At 40.0% G+C, this 20,370-nt stretch overlaps 1 protein-coding gene across 5 annotated transcripts in view; it reads right to left on the bottom strand.

The window, feature by feature from the left end:
- ACBD5 (acyl-CoA binding domain containing 5) overlaps window positions 1-20,370 on the bottom strand; it is a 60,012-nt gene that overhangs the window by 12,022 nt on the left and 27,620 nt on the right. For 3 of the 5 annotated variants that reach the window (XM_034643786.1, XM_034643784.1, XM_034643785.1), the window contains 4 exons: window positions 18,628-18,827; window positions 13,855-13,899; window positions 13,420-13,529; window positions 6,036-7,973 (listed from right to left, as the gene is read on the bottom strand). In XM_034643786.1, coding sequence (XP_034499677.1) covers window positions 7,961-7,973; window positions 13,420-13,529; window positions 13,855-13,899; window positions 18,628-18,827 — 368 coding nt within the window. In that variant the 3' untranslated portion in view covers window positions 6,036-7,960. Of the gene's footprint in view, window positions 1-6,035; window positions 7,974-13,419; window positions 13,530-13,854; window positions 13,900-18,627; window positions 18,828-20,370 lie in introns of those variants that run through there. The other 2 variants (XR_004620725.1, XR_004620726.1) reach the window with 2 other exon arrangements.

Below are 20,370 nucleotides of genomic sequence, written 5' to 3'. Positions count from 1 at the left end.
TGTTGACTTCTGTCCCTGGTTCCTGGCACAGAGCTCCTAAAATCCTTGTAATTTCCTAAGTGATAAGAGCAGTAGGAGCATCTTTTGTTCTCGTATCTGGTCTTTGACCCCAGTTTTTGCTTCTAAATCTCCTGGACTTTCCTGGTGACAGGAGTATATTTTGTTCTGATGAGATGACTCTTGGATGGGGACTGGTTGCCAGAAAGACAAAGCCATGACTAGAAGCTTGGAATTTTCAACCCCATCCCCATTCTTGAGAGAGGGAAGAGGGGCAGGAAACGGAGTTGATAATCAATCATGGCTCTGTGGTGAAGCCTCCATAAGAATCCCAAAAGTGCAGGGTGCAGAGAGCTTCTGGGTCAAACACGTGGAGGTTGGCGGGAGAGCAGTGTGTCTAAAGAGGGCGTGGAATGTCTGTATCCCTTCCCACATACCTGGCGCTATGCATCTCCTCCATCTGGATGTTCACGTGTATCACTGACTACATCCTTTCATAATAAACTGGTAAACAGTAAACTGTTCTCCTGAGTTCTGTGAGCTGTGCTAGCAAATTAATCAAACGTGAGGAGATGGTTACAGGAACCTCCAGTTTATGGCCATATGCTCAGAAGCACAGATGACTTGGACTTGGGACTAACCTCTGAAGGGGGATTGGGAGGGCAGTCTTGTGGGACTGAGCCCTTACCCTGTGGGATCTGACATGATCTCCAGGTAGAAAAACTCAGAATTGAGTTAAATTGTAGGACACCCAGCTCGTGTCAGAAGTGTTGTGAGCATAGCAGTGGTGTGTCAAGGAAAAAAGGAAGCATTTGACATGTCTTCAAGCTTCTTAACAATTACAACTGCAAACAAAAAGGCAACCGAGCAACTTCTGAAACAGAAGAATAAAGACACTTTCACACATATAAAGTTTCAAAACATTTAGCTCTTGTCAAGGAAGACACTGGAAATCCTGCTCTAGCAAAATGGGGCGGTAAACCAAGAGAATATATGGATTAGGGGAAGCCAAGTCTCCAACAGAGGACAGAGGTAAGATGACCCCTCACAGATCATGGTCAAGTGTGAGGCTGGCGTAAGACCTCTATGCTGGGCACAGGGCACGGCCACTTCAGAGCAGGTCAAAAGCTGCCAGCAGACCTCGTCAGCTACACGAAATTGATAGGATACACATTCAATTGATAGAGTACCTGAAGGTTATTTAGACAACTGGGGAAGAATTGGGGATTGAATTATTGATAAGTATAAAGAAAACTAAACAAATGAAAAAATAAGAGGGGCGCCTGGGTGGCACAGCGGTTAAGCGTCTGCCTTCGGCTCAGGGCGTGATCCCGGCGTTGTGGGATCGAGCCCCACATCAGGCTCCTCCGCTATGAGCCTGCTTCTTCCTTTCCCACTCCCCCTGCTTGCGTTCCCTCTCTCGCTGGCTGTCTCTATCTCTGTTGAATAAATAAATAAAATCTTAAAAAAAAAAAAGAAAAGAAAAGAAAAAATAAGAGTATTGGGGCACCTGGCTGTCTCAGTCAATAGAGTATGTGACTCTTGATCGTGGGGGTTGTGAGTTCAAGCCCCACGTTGGGCATGGAGCCTACTTAAAATAAAAATAAAATAAGACTATTAACTCCAGCAGTAACAAAAAGCTGTGCAAGAAAGGGAAAAAGGTCATAGTTTAATAAATTGCTCACCTGTGAATAATGTTAACATGGTCCTAATAATGTGAACCCGAAATACGGATCTAACCATAATTATAATACAAATGTATTGTAGTACAAATGTGTGAGACAACAAAAATTCTCCATGGCTCTTGCAGGTCTCATGTCCTGTGAATAAGGCACTGACTGCCCTTTATTCTGGACTATATTTTCAAGGATGTTTGTATGGTGAACAGCCTTGGAAGACAGAGATTGTATCTCCTTTTGCAGTAAATGCAGGATAGTTACTAATGTAATAAAGATAGGGTCTCTATCCGGAGTAAAGTTCAGGTCGCTTAGTACCCGTTATAAAAGATTCAGGTTCCCTAAAGTCAGGGCTCCTCTCCTGTAATGCACCCCCACTGCATGGGCAGGTGCCATATGGCCTCTTGTGTCATCCTGTGGGGGTTGGGGCTTGGAGCACCAGTACCAAAATGCCAATACTCTTGCTGCTAATACTGCTATGTATAATAAACCCTCCTTCGTTCTACCAGCATCCATAAAACTGTGCCAGGCAAACTTGCTAGCTTCCAAGTAGCATAAGATCTAAGAGCCTTCAGTTTTGACAAACTATATTTCAAAGGTAGGGAAATGAAAAAGATATATATGAGCAATGAATGTAAAGGAAGGAAAAAGAATGAGATCTTCAATTTCTGTAGTGGGAAGTAAACAAATAATTCCTAACACAAGTATCAAAGAGTAATAGCTCAAACATATTATTTAGAAACTTGGAGGTAAGTACCGCCCCCCAAAAATCAACCAAAAGTAATGAAGATAGTTGCTTCCAGGGAAAAAATATATGGCAAAATCTTTGAGGAAAGGGATAACATCCAGAGGATAAGTGGAGGAGACTGGCTCTTGTTTAAAAACAAAAAACAAACCCTTGCACTGATGTTGCCAGTGTCTTATCTTTTTTTATAGCACTTTCAAAACCTGTGAAAGGGAAATGGGTGTCTTCTTATCCTACTTCTGTAGAAGGACTGATGGTGAAATAATCAAAATGATATTGCCATCATAGTAGCTATCAGTTACTAAGTACTTACTGTATCCTGAGCGCTATTCTCTGTACACTACATGTATAACCCTATGATATTATTATCCAAATTTTATACATGAGGAAACTGAAACACAAGTTTTAAGTGACTTTCCCATAATTGGCACAATTCCAACCTAGCCAGTCCGGCTCTAAACCCTGCACACCACATCGGTCCCAAGAATCAAGAGGTGTCTATAGTAGTCAGGACTCTGGCTGCAAGTGTCAGAAACCCAACTGAAACTACCTTAAGTAACAAGGGAAATTTATTAATCCATGTAAACAAATTGTATAAAGAGAGGAGTAGCGTTTTCAGAGGTAACCTGAGTTCACTGTTTCTGATTCGGGTCTAAGTTCTTAGGTCCAGATGTCGGCCTTATTATCTCAGCCTCCTCCAAGTTGCAGGATAGAAGGCCCGGGCTCTCTACAGTATCAACCTTACAGGCTATAATTCAAAGCGAAAGAGAACGAAACCACGATGGGATGCCACTGCCCACCTACCAGAACGGCTCAAATCCAAAACACTGACACCACCAAATGCTGACAAAGACGTGAAACGAGAACACCAGTCATTACTGGTGGGAATACAAAACAGTACAGCTGCTCTGGAAGACATTTTGGCAGTTTCTTATAAAACTAAACATACTGGGGCACCTGGGTGGCTCAGTCGGTTGAGTATCTAATTCTTGATTTCGGCTCAGGTCGTGATCTCAGGGTTGTAGCCCCACACTGGGCACTGTGCTGGGCTTGGAGCCTGCTTGGGATTCTCTCTCTCCCTCTCTCTCTGTCCCTCCCCACCCCGCTCACGCTCTCTCTCCACCCCCTCCCCCCAAAAACTAAACTAAACGTACCTTTACCATGGGATCCAGCAATCATGCTCCTTGGAATTTACCCAAATGAGTATGACCACACAAAACATGCACACAGTTGTTTACAGCAGCTTTATTCATAACTGCTCAAATCTGGAAGCAACCAAGAGGTCCTTCAATAAGTGGAAGGATAAACGGTGGTGCATCCGTACAATCAAATATGATTCAGGGCTATAAGGAAATCAGCTATCTAGATCAGAAGTCAGCAAACTATAGCCTATGGCCCAAATCTGCCCCCACTCCTGCTTGTTTTATAAAACTCTTTGGAAACACAGTCATAAAAAAATATAAAGAAATGAGGTATGAAGCTATAAAATTACATGGAGGAACCTTAAATGCATATTGCTAAGTGCAAGAAGCCAATCCCTAAAGGCTACATACTGTATGACTCCAACTATATAACGTTCTGGAAAAGGCAAATTACTCCCTCTCCTGATTACCTTAAATAAATCCAGAGAATAGCACAACTTGCCCTACTTATGGTCATATGCCCATCCCTGAGACTGTCAGTGTGGTCAGTAGAATGGGATATACACTGGCCAGCTCTGTCACAGGCCCACCACTGTAGTATGAGGAGGGGCAGGGCTGGCATAGCTGCGTGTTCCATTGACAGCCTCCTCCGAAATCACCTAATGAGTGCGGGAGGAAGAGCTCTCTCCAAAGGCAGAGGGACAGAAGGGAGTGGTGCTTTTATCAGGAGGAGGAGGAAAGGATGCCAGGCAGAATAACAGAACAATGCCTCCCCCCACCCCATATTACGTATGTATTTAAAAGTTCAATTGTTTTTTAAAAGGAAAGGAGATTTATCATTTTCCAGTTTATAAAATGTGTCACCATTGCAAAAGGGGATTAATGGAGGGGCACCTGGGTGGCTCAGTCGTTAAGCATCTGCCTTCGGCTCAGGGCATGATCCCGGAGTCCTGGGATCGAGCCCCATGTTGGGCTCCCTGCTCTGCTGGGAGCCTGCTTCTTCCTCTCCCACTCCCCCTGCTTGTGTTCCCTCTCTCGCTGGCTGTCTCTCTCTCTGTCAAAAAAAGAAATAAAATCTTAAAAAAAAAAAAAAAGAGGATTAATGGAGACAAAATAGGATAAACAAGGATCAAGAAGCAGAAAGGAAAGACAAGTAGAAAAGGAAGAGACCTGAAGAAGGGGGCACTTAAGCCCCAAACACATGGTCTTTCCTACTACATAGGGGCAAAAATAAATTTGTAAAATTATACCTGTATAAACTGGAATAATTTTAGTCTTTAAATAATGTTTTTATAGACAAAGACATAACTGTGGGAAACCAGCTCTAGCCAATGAAGGGAGCGTCCTGTGTGAGAGTTCCAAGAAGTTACTGTTTCCTGATCAGGTAAAGATCTTTGTCTGCCTGTAAAATAGACATCAGACCTAGGTGAGCAGCAGCCACCTGGCAAGCAGAACGACACAAGCCACACATAAAAGAGGGTAGAATAGAATGACAGAGGGAGACTGTGTCCCCAGTTGCACTGTGGAAGCACCTTACCAGACCTAGGCTTCCTACCTCTGGACTTCTTCTTTTTTTAAAGATTATTTATGTATGTATGAATGAATGTATTTATTTGGGAGACAGAGAGAGGGAGAGCTCAAGCATATGAGTGGGGGGAAGGGCAGGTGGAGAGGGAGAAGCGGACTCTCCCTTGAGCCGGGAGCCTGACCTGAGCCAAAGTCAGACGCTTAACCAACTGAGCCACCCAGGCGCCCTGTGTACTTCTTGCATATGAGAAAAAAAAACCAAAACTTATTCGGTCAAGTCACTGCAGTTAAGTTTTTAGGACATGCCACAAAACACTGGTATCTTAAATGATACAAATAGCTAACATCACTTTTACCACTATCTGTAGAAGTTATAAGTTATATATTTGTATTAAAGACACAAATCCTGGGGCACCTGGCTGGCTCAGTTGTTTGAGTGTCTGCTTTTGGCTCAGGTCATGATCCCAGGATTCTGGGATGGAGCCCTGAGTTGGGCTCCCTGCTCAGAGGGGAGTCTGCTTATCCCTCTTCCCCCACCCCCCTGCTTATACTCTCTCTCAAATGAATAAATAAAATCTCTAGGGAAAAAAAAAAAACAAAAAAACAAACCAAAAAAACACAAATCCTCTCTCTATATTCCACCTAAGACCAACTGTGTGTATTTAAGATGTCTTGGCTGATTAAGGGTGTATTGAGTGGCTGGGGGAAGCTATCTGTTTGGTGTAAGAATGGAAACTAAGATTTTGACTGGATCAATAATATTCTCAACCAAATGACCAAAGGAGTTCTACTTTATCCCACTTTTGGACTTTTATAAAATTGTATGAATAGCATGGCTTTATTCTGAGAGAGGCATGATTATTTTCTATGAATTGCCACTATTTATGCTCATTTAATCCTTTATAATCAGTGTACTTCTACCAGTAACAAGTAATAAAAACCATAGGATTTCTCATTAACCTTTTATTTTTAACGTAGCTTTACAATAAACAGAAAAGAAGTAGATCATTAAAAAAATACCAGCTGTCAATTTAAAATTTTAAATGATGCTCTTGTTAAACAAAGCAGTACCACTATATCCTATAATTACATCTTCACTTATATATACAAGAACTGTGTGCAAAGTGCTTTTCAAACTATAAAATAAGACTTTGGAATAGGATACAAATGGTTATCCCTGGGAGTTAGATACCTCCCACTGCCTGTAATGAATCACAACTGCATTTAATTTGCATTTAATTAATTTATTTACTAAAGAGAAAAGCCACCATTTTCTGATACCAAATTGATATCTTATTTTTGAAAATAATCCCTGATCCACAGGTCTAAACCTTATTTTTACATATAACTCAGTTACTTCATTTTTTTCCCCTAAATAACTAGAGAACAGTTTTTTAAAAAGCAAACATTAGTAATCCCTTTAGATAGACACATTTTAATCAAGATGTGATTAAAAAATAAAAAACACCAAGTTACATGAAAAAAATAGAAAAAAAAGAGTCTGGGAAAAGCAAATTCTATTCTTATACTTTTTTCTTCAAGCAACAAAGAACAACCCTCTACCCTAGGGACAGAATTACTTTCTTATTGAAAACACTCTGAACACATGATGCTTAACCCAACAACATACATACCAAGAATGCTTAAAAATTAACTGCTACTTTGCCTTCGAATGAGAGAAATCTTTACAGTACAAGGTGTATCTAAATGAGTGGAGTTTTGGAAAGTATACAGGAAGAATAATTCCAAACAAAGCCTTCAAGGATCTAAATTATAGTCTTTTTAGTCTAAATGGGGGGGGCATTTCAGTTTACGTTAGTTGGGTGTGCCTTATTCATATGGAAGCATATGGCCTGCTAGCTTGCAAATCCTTCCATTACCCCTGTGAAACAGGTATATCTCAAATATTATACCCTGAAGGAAAAACGGAGGCACTAAGAGGTTAAGAGTGCAGTCTTGTGTAGTTTACCAGTCGCAGAAAAGTGATTTTCATGTGTTTCCTTTTTGACCTCTGTAAAAACAGTATAAATAAGTTTTCATTTTATATTTCAAAGCACCCTATGAAGCAGAAACAAGATATCTTCAGTTAAAGAAAAGCGATTAGAAAGGAATAAATGTATACAACTGAATAAAATCTTATCAATGATCTGCAGGCTCAGAATATACTTTCAGACCTACCTGAAGCCAATTCATCATTCCTGTCAGCAGGTTATGTCTAGTCTGTGTTCGTTTGTTAGAAGTAAGCCTTGTACGAAGGGCTCTACTTTGTAATGACGACGCCTGAAAGCACTAAAGTCAGCGCTGTGAATGCCCAGAGAGGTTAGGGGCAGCCCACAGAGTGGATGTGGAGAAGATTCTTCCAGCAGTTTTCTATTCCTTGGATGGCATTTCAGTGACTAAGATAGAAAGTTGATTCAATCTCATTTGAAATTCACTCCTTGTTTGCATTCTTTCTCATACTTAATTTAGAAAATTAAAAATATCCAGTTATAAATCTCATCTCATTATCACAACTGTACCTCAGAAAAGCAGCTTATAGTTCTCTATGGGAGATAATCAGGTAAACATGTTACCAAACAATAATTAATAATTTAATTTCCTTCAAGTTCAAGGGTAGGGCAAATCTATGTATGCTACTTATAACCTAGTTGAGATTAATTATTCAAGTATCAGCAATATTAGTCCTTAAAATGTTATCATTTGTGTAGTGCAAAATATATATATATATATATATATATGTACACAAACCAAACTATTGGACGACAGAAAGAAGTGTAATCATCACAAACTGAGATTTCTTGTGAGTTCCACATTCCATTTCATTCTGTGGTCATTCAGGCCCAGTAGTCTTCTTGGGTAAAATACCATTTTCTTCAGTTCAATGTTCTTTAAAAAGAAAGTAAAAACCAATTTCCTATGAATAAAAATGTAACCTGAATACAAAACACATCCATACCAGAGAATCCTTTGAACAATAACGTAACAATAATACTCACATTCAGAATCATACAATAAAATTAACAACAGTCCTTAAGAAATTACTTCTTATCCATTTCTAGTTGGCTTAATGCAATTCAGAGTTTTGGGAATTATAACTTGGAAAAGTTGTGAAACAAAAAAAGCTGAGTAAGACTACAAAAGGTTGATAGATGTATAACCTAGACTACTCATTTAATCAACATATTGGGGCGTCTGGGTGGCTCAGTTGGTTAAGTATCTGACTTCGGCTCAGGTCGTGATCCCAGGGTCCTGGGGTCCCTCTCCCTCTGCCTGCCGCCCCCCTGCTTATGTACTCTGTCAACTAAATAAATAAAATCTTGTAAAAAAAATCAACATATATTGTGTGTCTGCTACTTTCCAGGCACTGTTGCCAAGCACTAGGAATTCAAACGTAAATGAGGCAGGCTCTCAGCTCTCAAAAGAGCTCTCAGGTTAGCTTGGGAGTGGGGAGAGACAATATAAACTAACAATTTGGATAGGCATAATGTGACAGTTTTAGTGACAGCAGAGTGAATGAGTGATCAGAGAAGGGTGGGCTTGTTAGCACAAGACACAACAATTCATGTATGATCTGAGGTCTAGCAAGGGTCCCACAGCTGTAAAATCTCTATTTCCTCCCCAGAACTCACGATGCCAAAATGCCTGAAACGTTCTCATTACAGATTCATTCCTCACCTCTGTAGAAATGCTCTTATGCAACCCTGCTGGCAGCAGTGATATTTTGGATAATACCATCACCCTTTATCTTCTGTAGAAATCCTCTTACGTACACTTCCTTGGCAGGAGTGATATTTTAAATAATCAGATCGATTTTCAAATAACAGAGGGAGAGCCCTCAAGGCATGGAGGGAAAAAAAGGCCCCTGGAGCCAGAACAGAATTGTGGGTAGTCCTTTTCTTTTTTTTTTTAAGACTTTATTTATTTATCTGAGAGAGAGAGCGCGAGTGGGTACACGCGCTGTGGGGAGGGGCAAAGGGAGAGGGAGAAGAAGACTCCCCGCTAAGCAGGGAGCCCGAGTGGGGCTGGGGTTCAATCTCAGGACCCCAAAATCATGACCCAAGCTGAAGGCAGATGCTTAACCAACTGAGCCACCAAGGTGCCCCAGAATTGCAGGTGGGTCTAAAGACTAACAGCCTGAGTGAGGTTTTAGCAGGAACGTTAGCTGGAAGGCGCATGAACAGTTAGCAACACTTACTGAGAACCCATGCGATGTAGATAACTACACAAAATCCTCTGCAGATTTACAAAAACACATACAACTCTCTGAACCCTCAATCTTTTCCTGTAATAGGTTAATAGAATAGACATAAACCCCCGATCACTATTTTCAGAACGCTGGAATGTTTTTCAAGGCTCTTCATGAGATCTTTTTGCCCTTTTTTCTTTTTAAATTAACTTGCAAAATGTAGGGTATGGTGTGATAAGGGAAGAAAAGTTACAGAAAACAACAGATTAAGGGTAGAGGGAAACATTATGCCTTTTGCCTTGCCCGCTCAACTATCTGCTCTGGCTGTACAGATGAGATTCTTTCCTCTCCTCAGAAGCCTGGGCCTGACTTTTCAAGGCAGGACCATCTGCCCCAGGGTCCACCTGAAGAGTGTTCCTGCAGAGATCTTCCCCACACCTATCCTGTTTCTAGAACCTTCTCTACAGAAAGCTCAGTGCCCCCAAGAAAACTACACGCCTAATTATGACCCGGGCAGAATGATAAAGAAAAGTGGTTACAGGGGCACCTGGGTGGCTCAGTCAGTTAAGCGTCTGCCTTCAGCTCAGGTCATGATCCCAGAGTCCTGGGATCAAGCCCCGCATTGGGCTCTCTGCTCAGTGAAGAGTCTGCTTCTCACACTGCCTCTCCCTCTATGCTTTCCCTCTTTCTCTCTCTTTCTCAAATAAATAAATAAAATCTTCAAAAAAAAAAAAGTGGTGGGGGCGCCTGGGTGGCACAGCGGTTAAGCATCTGCCTTCGGCTCAGGGCATGATCCCGGCGTTATAGGGTCAAGCCCCACATCAGGCTCCTCTGCTGTGAGCCTGCTTCTTCCTCTCCCACTCCCCCTGCTTCTGTTCCCTCTCTCGCTGGCTGTCTCTATCTCTGTCAAATAAATAAATAAAATCTTTAAAAAAAAAAAAGTGGTTACTAACATCCTTCCCTTCAAAGTAAAAGCTCAAGAGTAGTCTTTTGGACTTAACATGGCTGCTTTTAGTATTTTACTCCTGGATGATTTTACTAGAATGGTCAGGTTGGGTAACTGGGAAGAGTCAGAACCACAGGAGGCCACGCAGGGCCAATTTCTGAACAAGACGTCTGCAGGTGTTACTACATTCAGAAAAAATGTCTTTTTGTTTTTTGGTTTTTTTCTGATCCACTGCAGAGTGATAATGTGAGCAATTTACTTTTTTTTTTTTTTAAGTTTTTATGTATTTATTTGACAGAGAGAGAGAGAGAGAACACAGGCAGGGGGGGCGGCAGGCAGAGGCAGAGGGAGAAGCGCAGGGAGCCCGACGTGGGTCTCAATCCCAGGACCCTGGGATCATGACCTGAGCCGAAGGCAGACTCTTCACCGACTGAGCCACCCAGTCGCCCTGTGAGCAATTTACTTTTGAATTTAGATTCTTCCACACTGGGGGGAAAAAAATCAAGCAGTGGACCTTACACATTACTTTTAATGCTTAAGAAAACAAAACAAAACATCTTTTCAAAAAGCTTACTACAAATAGACAGCTACTTATTTTACATATATCTGGAACTCTCTCGGTGTGTTTGTATCCAGATGCATATTTATTAAATAAAATGGAAAAAAATATTTTAATAAATAAATAAAATGAAAACTTTCTATATCATACGGTACTTCAGCATGAACTCCTACAAATCGTAGGCCTTCGGCCATGAACTCAGCACACATTTACTGAAAGTCCACTACATGCCAGACGCTATAAGAGGGGTCGAGGCACAGAATCGTCCCTATTACGAATAGGGCACACCCACTCCTTCCCACACCTTTCCCACTCTAACTGGATTTCTGGATCTTTCTCCTCATCCTCTAACACAGAACCCATCTCCTCCAAACCATACACACTGCTCTCTAGTTTTCATTCCTATAACTGTCAGATTAAAAATCACTACACACATCCAGATGAAAAGATATCTAAGTCCCCTCAAGGCTGAGACGGATTTCCGTATCAAACATGGCTCCATCTCCAACTGCAGTTAATTTGTTATGTATATAAACAAATAATATATAAAACACTATCTCATCAGGGGCCCCTGGGTGGCTCAGTCGGTTGAGCATCCAACTCTTGATTTTGGCTCAGGTCAGGATCTCAGGGTCTGGGAATCGAGCCAGGCTCAGCAGGAAGTCTGCTTGAGATTCTCTCTCTCTCCCTCTCCCTCTGCCCCTTCCCTCCACGTGCTCTGTCTCTCAAATAAATAAATCTTTAAAAAAAAAAACAACCACTATTTCATCAAAATGCAGTTGCACACTGCTAAATAATTAGTAATTTGGAAGAACTAAACACTTAACATACTGAAAACTTGATGAAGATTCAACAAAAACAAAGCAGAATATTAAAAACAGGCCTAGGAGAAAAGGTGTAGATGTCTACCAGTAAGGAATATCTTAAAAAAATACTTTTAGAAAAATGGCCATTTCTGGTGATTGCTGAAGCAAAGTCATTGTTTTTTCAGTCTTTAATAAGGTAACAAGCTGCTGCAAACTGAAGCATAACATATATTATTAACCCAAATAAGCTTTAGGGTTTTTGTCTCATGCCAAATTTCTCTACTCTCCAATCCTCAACTTTCAACAAAGGAAACATGAAAAGGAGCTTTGAAATACATTGCAAAATATGTCAACACCTAACTTTAGTGCCACTGTGTCCTGCTGCTTGAATCCAGCACTCCTACTACAAGTGAAAAAGGTTGGGTTCTACTTCCCTCCATTTATCAGGGAAATTAAAATTTAAAACACTGTGTGAGGAACACCTGGGTGGCTCAGTTGGTTAAACATCTGCCTTCCCAGGGTCCTGGGATCGAGCCCGGCGTTGGGCTCCCTGCTCAGCAGGGAGTCTGCTTCTCCCTCTCCCTCTGCTCCCCCATGCTCTCTCTCTCGCTCACTCTCTCAAATAAATAAAATCTTTAAAAAAACCCACTGTATAGCACTAAACCCAACCATCATGGGAGAAATATAAAATGTGTGAAAAGAAGAAAAGAAAGGACTTAAACTAAGGTTTATCAAACCCTGACACCCACCTTCCCCACAGCTGAAATGACATTTATACAAATGACTTAGAAAAGAGGTAAATAACACTGTGAGAGCAGCTTTTGTTTCTGAACTCCTACTCAAATTTTCTCAAGTGGTCGGGTGTACTCCAAGAACATGAATGTACCACGGAACTTATTTAGTTCTCTTATGAACATAAGTCGAACTGTCTTAAGCAGAAAGCAAGAAGGCTGAAAGGATTCACCCAAATCCCGATGCATTTCAGTTTCTCTGCCATCAAGTATCATCACTGGAGCGCTGACACTAACTAGTGTGCTGCTTACCCCTTTCAGAGAAGAGAAGGGCAAATGTCTTGTTTCTGCTTTGGGTAGCAAGTATAGTTAATTCGGGACTTGGGTTCTTTGGTAGAAGAACAACATACCCATAATTATTTAAAACTTGTAGATTTTTAAAAATGTGTTTCTGTTGCGCATATTGTTACTTAATGGCAAATGGTGATAAAACACCAAAAACACAGTAAGTGAGGCCATGAGTGGGGTAAATGATGGTCTATATGCCCACCCACGTGAAGTAATTCAGTTTACAAAGCATCTAAAAAAATGCTTGAAGAATTTTTTTGAACCCAAGAGATTGAGCCTCAGGTTTTTCTTAACCTAGACAATCTCAGAGCCCTTTAAAGGATCCCAATCTATTATTCTCAGACCAACCTGAGCTATCTCCTGGCATCCCAAGCTACAATTTTGGCCCTCAAATTAGAAAAATCTCTATTTCTAGAGATAGTCAAGCACCAGGCTAAAAATCTTCTGAAATGTATCTATTCCAAAAGTACAGAGAGCACGCAGGCATTATTTGTTTCCCTACCCACAGTCTATAGTCCTTTCATGTTAGCAAAGGGCCCAAAATAAACATCAGACTCGAATTTGTTTAAGTCTAACAGGTACCTAGACATCCACTAGGTATCATTTCCAAGATAGTTTCAGTCTCAGGATCAGTACAGAACCTTTACTATGACAATATATCTATAAAATGGAGCTATCCTCTTCACTGCTGTTGAAATCTCTGTCTACTATAGATTATAAGACTGCACACTATTGTTAATTATAAAACCAAATTACCTTCTCCTTCTTTGATAATATAAATGCACCAACCACTGGGCAATAAAAGGCCATATGATAGCAAAAGTCAATGCACCAGGAGACATCTCGAAGGGCCACCAAGGTGGTCTCTGAGAAAATAAAATAAGCTGGTCACCAGTCTATTACACATTGCATGTATAAACACAAAAACATACCTATTTCATAATTTTGAAAATATAAAACTTAGTAGCAAATCTCAGTCCTGCTAAAGAGCAGAGGGATATTCTGTACCTCAGAGCATAACTCAGTAAGTAGACTTTCAGGAGTACTTTAGACTTAAACACATAACAAATACATTTTAATTTCAAAGTTCTACAGGGTAGATTTCATTTGGAAGACTTTAAGAACGTCGTATAATCCAAATTTAAGTTACTTGAAACCCTGGGACTTAGATTTAAGAAAAGAATTTCTTACCTGTGGGGGAGGCTGATTACTGGTCTGTAATGTTGATGATTTTGCCTATAAATACAAATGAAAGTGATTTAGCTTTGACAAAATGAGAAAAAGATAGTAATTTTTCTATTTCCTATCTTTTTTTTTTTTAAAAAAAAGAGGCTAAAATATTAGTTTATTCTGCTAACCATGCTTTGATTGTCCTAAAACCCATGCTGGCCAAATAACAAGGTCCCTAAATTGCTAGCCAAATAAATACCCTTGACATTTTATATTTTATAGTTCAAATTATATAAAATTGTCAAAATAAAACCTCAAATTAATCTAAACATTACTTCTTTTATACTGTTATTAAATTACCTAATCAACTTTACTTATTCTTTAAATTCTAAAAAAGCTACCAAATTTACAAACACATCTGAGAACTGCAGCCTTGATTATTATTAAAATTATATATCATATCCAAAGATCTGTTTTGAAAATTCATGATAAGTTATAGCACAAGAGATATGATAAATGTGAGAAATGAACTGTTAGTGTTGTAGGTTTATTTTTTAATTTTTTTCTAGCTTTATTAATGTATAATTTGAGACATAATTAATATATATATGTGACGATTTGGTACATATATATATTGTGAAATGATTACCATAATCAAGTTAATTAGCACATTCCTCACCTCACATAGTTACCTTTTCTGAGGGGAGGAATACTGTCGGTTTTTCAATGAGATGTATAAACTAAGCAGAAAAATTTCAAATTAATTTAGGAAACTTATATTCTACCTTGGCTCATCCAGAAAACAAGTTTCCTTACACTACTTGTTGGAAACTTATTACTCTAGTTTCTCCGTTTATTATAGCTTCATAGAAATGGTATGAAAATTAATAAGATCATTCCTTCATTCATTCAGTCAATATATACTCAGCGTCTATTATGTACCAGGTACTACTCTGGGCGTTGGAGATGCAACAGGGAGCAAAATGACAAGAAGTGCTGCCCTAACGGAGCTTATGCTGTAACGGAGAGATACAAATAATAATGAATAAATTAGTAAAATATATAGTATATCAGGTAGTGATAAACGCCATAAAGAAAAATGAAACAGGAGGGAGGGAAAAAAAAAAGCAAAAGAACACAGAGAGAGGAGATGAGACATGTTGGAGGAGGAGAACTTGCAATTTTAAATAGAGTGCTCAGGGAAGCCTTTGCTGACATTGGAGCAAAGACCTAAACAAAGAAAACTGTATGCTATGTGGCTAAGAGGTGGGGGGTGCGGAGAACAACCTTCAAATGCAAAGACCCAGGGTGGGAGGGAGCCTGTAGGCAAGTTCGAGGCACAGCACAGAGGCATATACACTGAAACAACAGCAGGAAGTGGTGAGGACGAGAGAGGCTTTAAATTTCCTTGTTATACGTAATATTCCAAGGACCCCGGTATCCACGATGACTATACCTTACAGGTGAAACTAAATTAGTTGCCTCCAGATGTTGCATTAGTCCTCACAGACCATTAAGGTGTTAAAGAAGAGAACCAAATTGCAAGTGCTGAAAGAATTCAGACAAGGTAATGATCTTTATGATATTAGTTGTAATTGTACCTTGTAGGCGTAATGATATATTTTAAAGATTTACTTATTTCCTTGAAAGAGAGAGTACGCACACGTGCAAGCACACAGCGGGGAAGGGCAGAGGCAGAGAGAGAGAGAGAGAATCTTGAGCAGACTGCTGCTGAGCACAGAGCCCGATAAGGAGCCTGAGGCGGGGCTCAATCTCACGAACCTGAGATCATGACCTGAGCCAAAACCAAGAGTCAGATGCTCAACCGAATGAACCATTTAGATGCTCCAAGATAAAACAATATTTAACCAGGAGATTAACTTTATGGCATGTTTTCAGAATAAAGAATAGAGTTACAAAATTGGGCTCCCTGGTATATGTTGACTTAACCACGGTCACATTAATCAGTGTGATTTTGAATGGAATTCAAGGTGACCAAATCCCAATATGGTGACACTATTCTTCATTAAAGCAGCAACTACTAACAAATACTAAGGTCGAGTCAGAACTATTAAATGTTAACTATCAGCGGATTTTTTTTTTCTAAGTAATAAACGGTCTGGAAAGGCAAAGATTCCCAAGGACTCTTGCTTACATCTAAGCAGCACTGGCATTAGTTGTATAATTAGCATTATGATTTTTTTGCTTTAATGATCTTTATGCATACACGTTGTTGAAAAAAAAAATTAGTGGACGCATGTAAAAACACAGTAAGGAGGGATGCGTATAGGACTTTCTGCAGTAGGGGGAGACAGATGGGGCTCAACTCCCAGTACAGCATGGGCAAAGGGGAATTTAGTGTTAAGGAGTAGGGCTGGGATCAGTGGATGGAAAATTCCTAATAGGAAACATCAGGGGTAAGGGAGATTCTGGCTAAACCAACCTAACAGGATTCTTGCTGAAGACGGTCCAGGAAGATCTCAGACATCACCTGATTGCTGGTGGAAGATGAGGAGCCGTCTGGTTAAACTGACTGAGCAGGGTTCTTGATAAAACTGATTTTACAAGGAAGAAGTGAAGAGATGGGCCTAAGAGAAAGTTCAGGAGTCTGACTAAAGTTTAGTCGAGTTATGAATCTTTGTCGGTACTGGTGGCTTTTACATATTTAGAAGTTCTATTTACCATTCTACTGCTAGATTAAAATAAGGATTACTGAATTTTTTTGGAAAAGATTTTTGAAAAGAAAATTCTCATACAGTTGTAACCATTGCAAAGAAAACATGAAGACAGAGAATTATTTAAGTTAGGTCCTCTCTAAGGCTGTGAACCTCCTGAGGGAAGAAACCAAGCTGGTTTACTATCATTGCTATTGTCACCATCATCATCTCACGCGACAATATGTAAATGTCACATGAGTGTTCCAGGCACTGTACTATGCATTTTACTTTATTCTCTGAACAATCCTATGCGATAGGCATTACTAGTATTTCCATTTTATAGATAAGGAAACTGAGGCACAGAGAAGTAAAGTAACCTGACTGAAGACCACACAGTAAGTGGCAAGAGCCAGGATTTGAATCCAGGTATTTTGTTCCAAGCTCTGCTACACAGCGCTGTCTTCCCTTTCCCTTATGTGTCCATTGCCCAGAAAAGTACCTGGTGTATGGCCATTCAACAAATATTTATTGAGTGAAGGAACCTCAAGCAGCCCACTGTGATGGAAAGTGCATTGCATGAGAAATCTGGAAAGCTTAATTATAGAGCTGGCTCTGCTACTGATCTCACCTTCTTCGTCTGCTGAACCACAGGTATTGAACTAAGTTTCCTTTAGTTCTACAATCTACTACCATTCTATCATCAATTTATTTTTTTATTCATCCAAATGAATTATTCAAATTTAAAGGAAAAGTCTGTAACATGTCAAAATTATTTTTGAATCATTGCTTTATGTAAGAATAAAAAAGAAAACTTTTAAAGAAAAAAAAATCAGAAGAATTTTTAGCAGAATTTCAATACCATTGAAGGCATTAAGTATAAACAAAATACTCTTTTAAAAAGTCACAAAATAGGGGCACCTGGGTCGCTCAGTTGCTTGTGTCTTCCTTTGGCTTAGGTCATGATCCCAGGCTCCTGGGACCGAGCCCCATATTGGGCTCCCTGCTCAGTGGGGAGCCTGCTTCTCCCTTTCCCTCTGCCCCTCCCCCTTGCTTACTTTCTCTTGTTCTCTCTCAAATAAAACAACTTTTTAAAAAACTTTTTTTTATTTTCAAGTAATCTCTACACTCAACATGGGGCCTGAACCCTCAAGCCCAACATCAAGAGACCAATACTCCACTGACTGAGCCAGCCAGGCACCCCTTAACAGCTCTTATCCTTCTAATACTAAGTATGCTACTTCCACCTCCAACATGGTACTGGTAATTCTACACTCGAAAAGTTTTCTATTAAGTGGTAGTTAGCTTTTGGGTCAGTCTTTTTTTTTTAAGAATTTTTTTTTTTTAAAGTAATCTCTACACCCAACATGGGGACTGAACTTACAACCCTGAGATCAAGAGACAGAGGCTCTACCGACTGAGGCAGCCAGGCACCCCTAGGTCAGTCTTTTCTTAAGTAAAAAATATTTTCAAAGATAGATCCTTTTATTATTATTATTTTTTAATTATTTTTTTGAAGTAATCTCTCTGCCCTACATGGGGTTCGAACTCACAACCCAGAGATCAAGTTGCATGCTCTGGGGTGCCTGGATGGCTCAGTTGGTTAAGAATCTGCCTTCAGGGGCGCCTGGGCGGCACAGCGGTTAAGCGTCTGCCTTCGGCTCAGGGCGTGATCCCGGTGTTATGGGATCGAGCCCCACATCAGGCTCCTCTGCTATGAGCCTGCTTCTTCCTCTCCCACTCCCCCTGCTTGTGTTCCCTCTCTCGCTGGCTGTCTCTATCTCTGTCGAATAAATAAATAAAANTCTGCCTTCAGCTCAGGTCATGATTGCAGGGTCCTGAGATGGAGCCCCATGTCATGCTTCCTGCTCAGCGGGGAGCCTGCTTCTCCCTCTTCCCTCTGCTCCTCTCCCCCCTACTCTCTCAAAAAAATAAATAAAATCTTAAAAAAAATATCACCACAAAGGAAAAAAAAAAGAGTTGCATGCTCTATCGACTGAGCCAGCCAAGCACTCCAAAGTCCTTTTTATTTTCTAAAAAATCATTACATTACATTGAGTTGTGTAAATCTGATCAACACAGATTACACTTACATGCTGTTTTACAGGATAAGCAGTGGGAGACAAATTCGAAAGCTCACCTGTGAAGCCGTTAGTGTTTCCAGTTTATGAAGTCTCTGAAGGACGTTCTGCATGTCCTCCTGCAGGCGCATGAGGACGAGAGCAATCTGTTCATTGAGGCTGCCTCTTGACCCTCTGTCGGAGCCCCAGCGTTCCCCATCACCACCACTTCCCACTTGCCGACCCTTGGATCCTTCGCTCATGTGTGGCATTCTATGCCCTATTTTAAGACAGAAAATAAGTTAGTTTTAAATAATTCTTATAAAAGTAGAAACAGGGACACCTGGGTGGCTCAGCTGGTTGAGCATCTGCCTTTGGCTCAGGTCATGATCCTAGAGTTCTGGGATTGAGCCCCACATTGGGCCCCCTGCTCAGCGGGGAGCCTGCTTCTCCCTCTGCCTGCCGTTGCCCCTGCTTGTACTCTTTCTCTCTCTCTGACAAATAAATAAATAAAATCTTAAAAATAAAAAAAATGAAAATGAAAATAAATAAAAGTAGAAAGAGTGCATTTTACTCATTTTCCTCGTTATTTCTTTGAGATCTAAATCTCCAAAGTAGAATGGATGCAATCAGGAAGTACACAAAATACTGGGAACGAAAAAGTCAATATATAAGCTTCTATTTATATTGATATACCCAAAGTTTTTCTTGCTAAGATTTTATAATGTACCTACTACACTAGTGTATGACTAAATGCATATAATTCACATATAATTTAAATATTTGGGGTGCATTCTCAAAAATTCCTTTACTAATAAGGTAACAAGACTGAAAAAACTTGAAGACTGCTTTTTTTTAAAGATTTTATTTATTATTTATTTATTTGTTAGAGAGAGAGAGAAAGAGAGCATGAGTGAGCACAAGCAGGGGCAGTGACAGGCAGAGGGAGAAGCAGGCTCCCCGCTGAGCAAGGAGCCTGATGTCCTGGGATCATGACCTGAGCCAAAGGCAGATGCTTAACTGACTGAGCCACCCAGGTGTCCCTGAAGATTGCTTTTTTAGAGTATTAAAAGCTACACTAAATAGCTATATTTTCCTTTTTGGTCATTTTTTATTCCATCACATTGAAAATCTCTCGAAAGGTTTTTAAATATATCTTTCTTATTATAAATTCTATTACACTTATCATTACTATTAAGATTTTGTTATATAGCCATCCACTATTTATCCTATGTATATATTTATAGAATTGGCATTATCCCTAACACAAGATCTTGTGTCTTTCTTTTTTTTTTTTTTTTTTAAGNTTTTTAAGATTTTATTTATTTATTTGACAGAAAGAGAGACAGCCAGCAAGAGAGGGAACACAAGTGGGGGGAGTGGGAGAGGAAGAAGCAGGCTTCCCGGCGAGCGGGGAGCCCGATGCAGGGCTCAGTCCTAGGACCCTGGGATCACGCCCTGGGCCGAAGGCAGACGCTTAACGACTGAGCCACCCAGGCACCCCTGTGTCCTTCTTTTGAAAAAATATCATAACATTTATCTGCATCATTAAATTTTATTTCAAAAACACTGCAATGGCTAAATAAACTCCCCAGTAAGACCATGAAATAATTTACTCAATCACCCTCCAACTTTGGATAATTAGGATGATTCCAAATTTTCATGATTACAGATCACACTGCGATGAATGTCTTTATATACAAATTCTTGCCCAAATTTCTGCTGATTTCTTTAGAAAAAACAAAATCAAAAAAGAATTACTGGGTCAAAGGATGACAACTCTGTAGGGGTACTTTTTTTTTTTTTTTTTTGGGGAGAGAGAG

The sequence above is a fragment of the Ailuropoda melanoleuca genome, chromosome 15 (genome assembly GCF_002007445.2).
Source record: "Ailuropoda melanoleuca isolate Jingjing chromosome 15, ASM200744v2, whole genome shotgun sequence".
NCBI classification, from domain to species: domain Eukaryota; kingdom Metazoa; phylum Chordata; class Mammalia; order Carnivora; family Ursidae; genus Ailuropoda; species Ailuropoda melanoleuca.
Note: the sequence above shows the minus strand (reverse complement) of the source record. Positions and strands in the feature narration are given on the sequence as shown.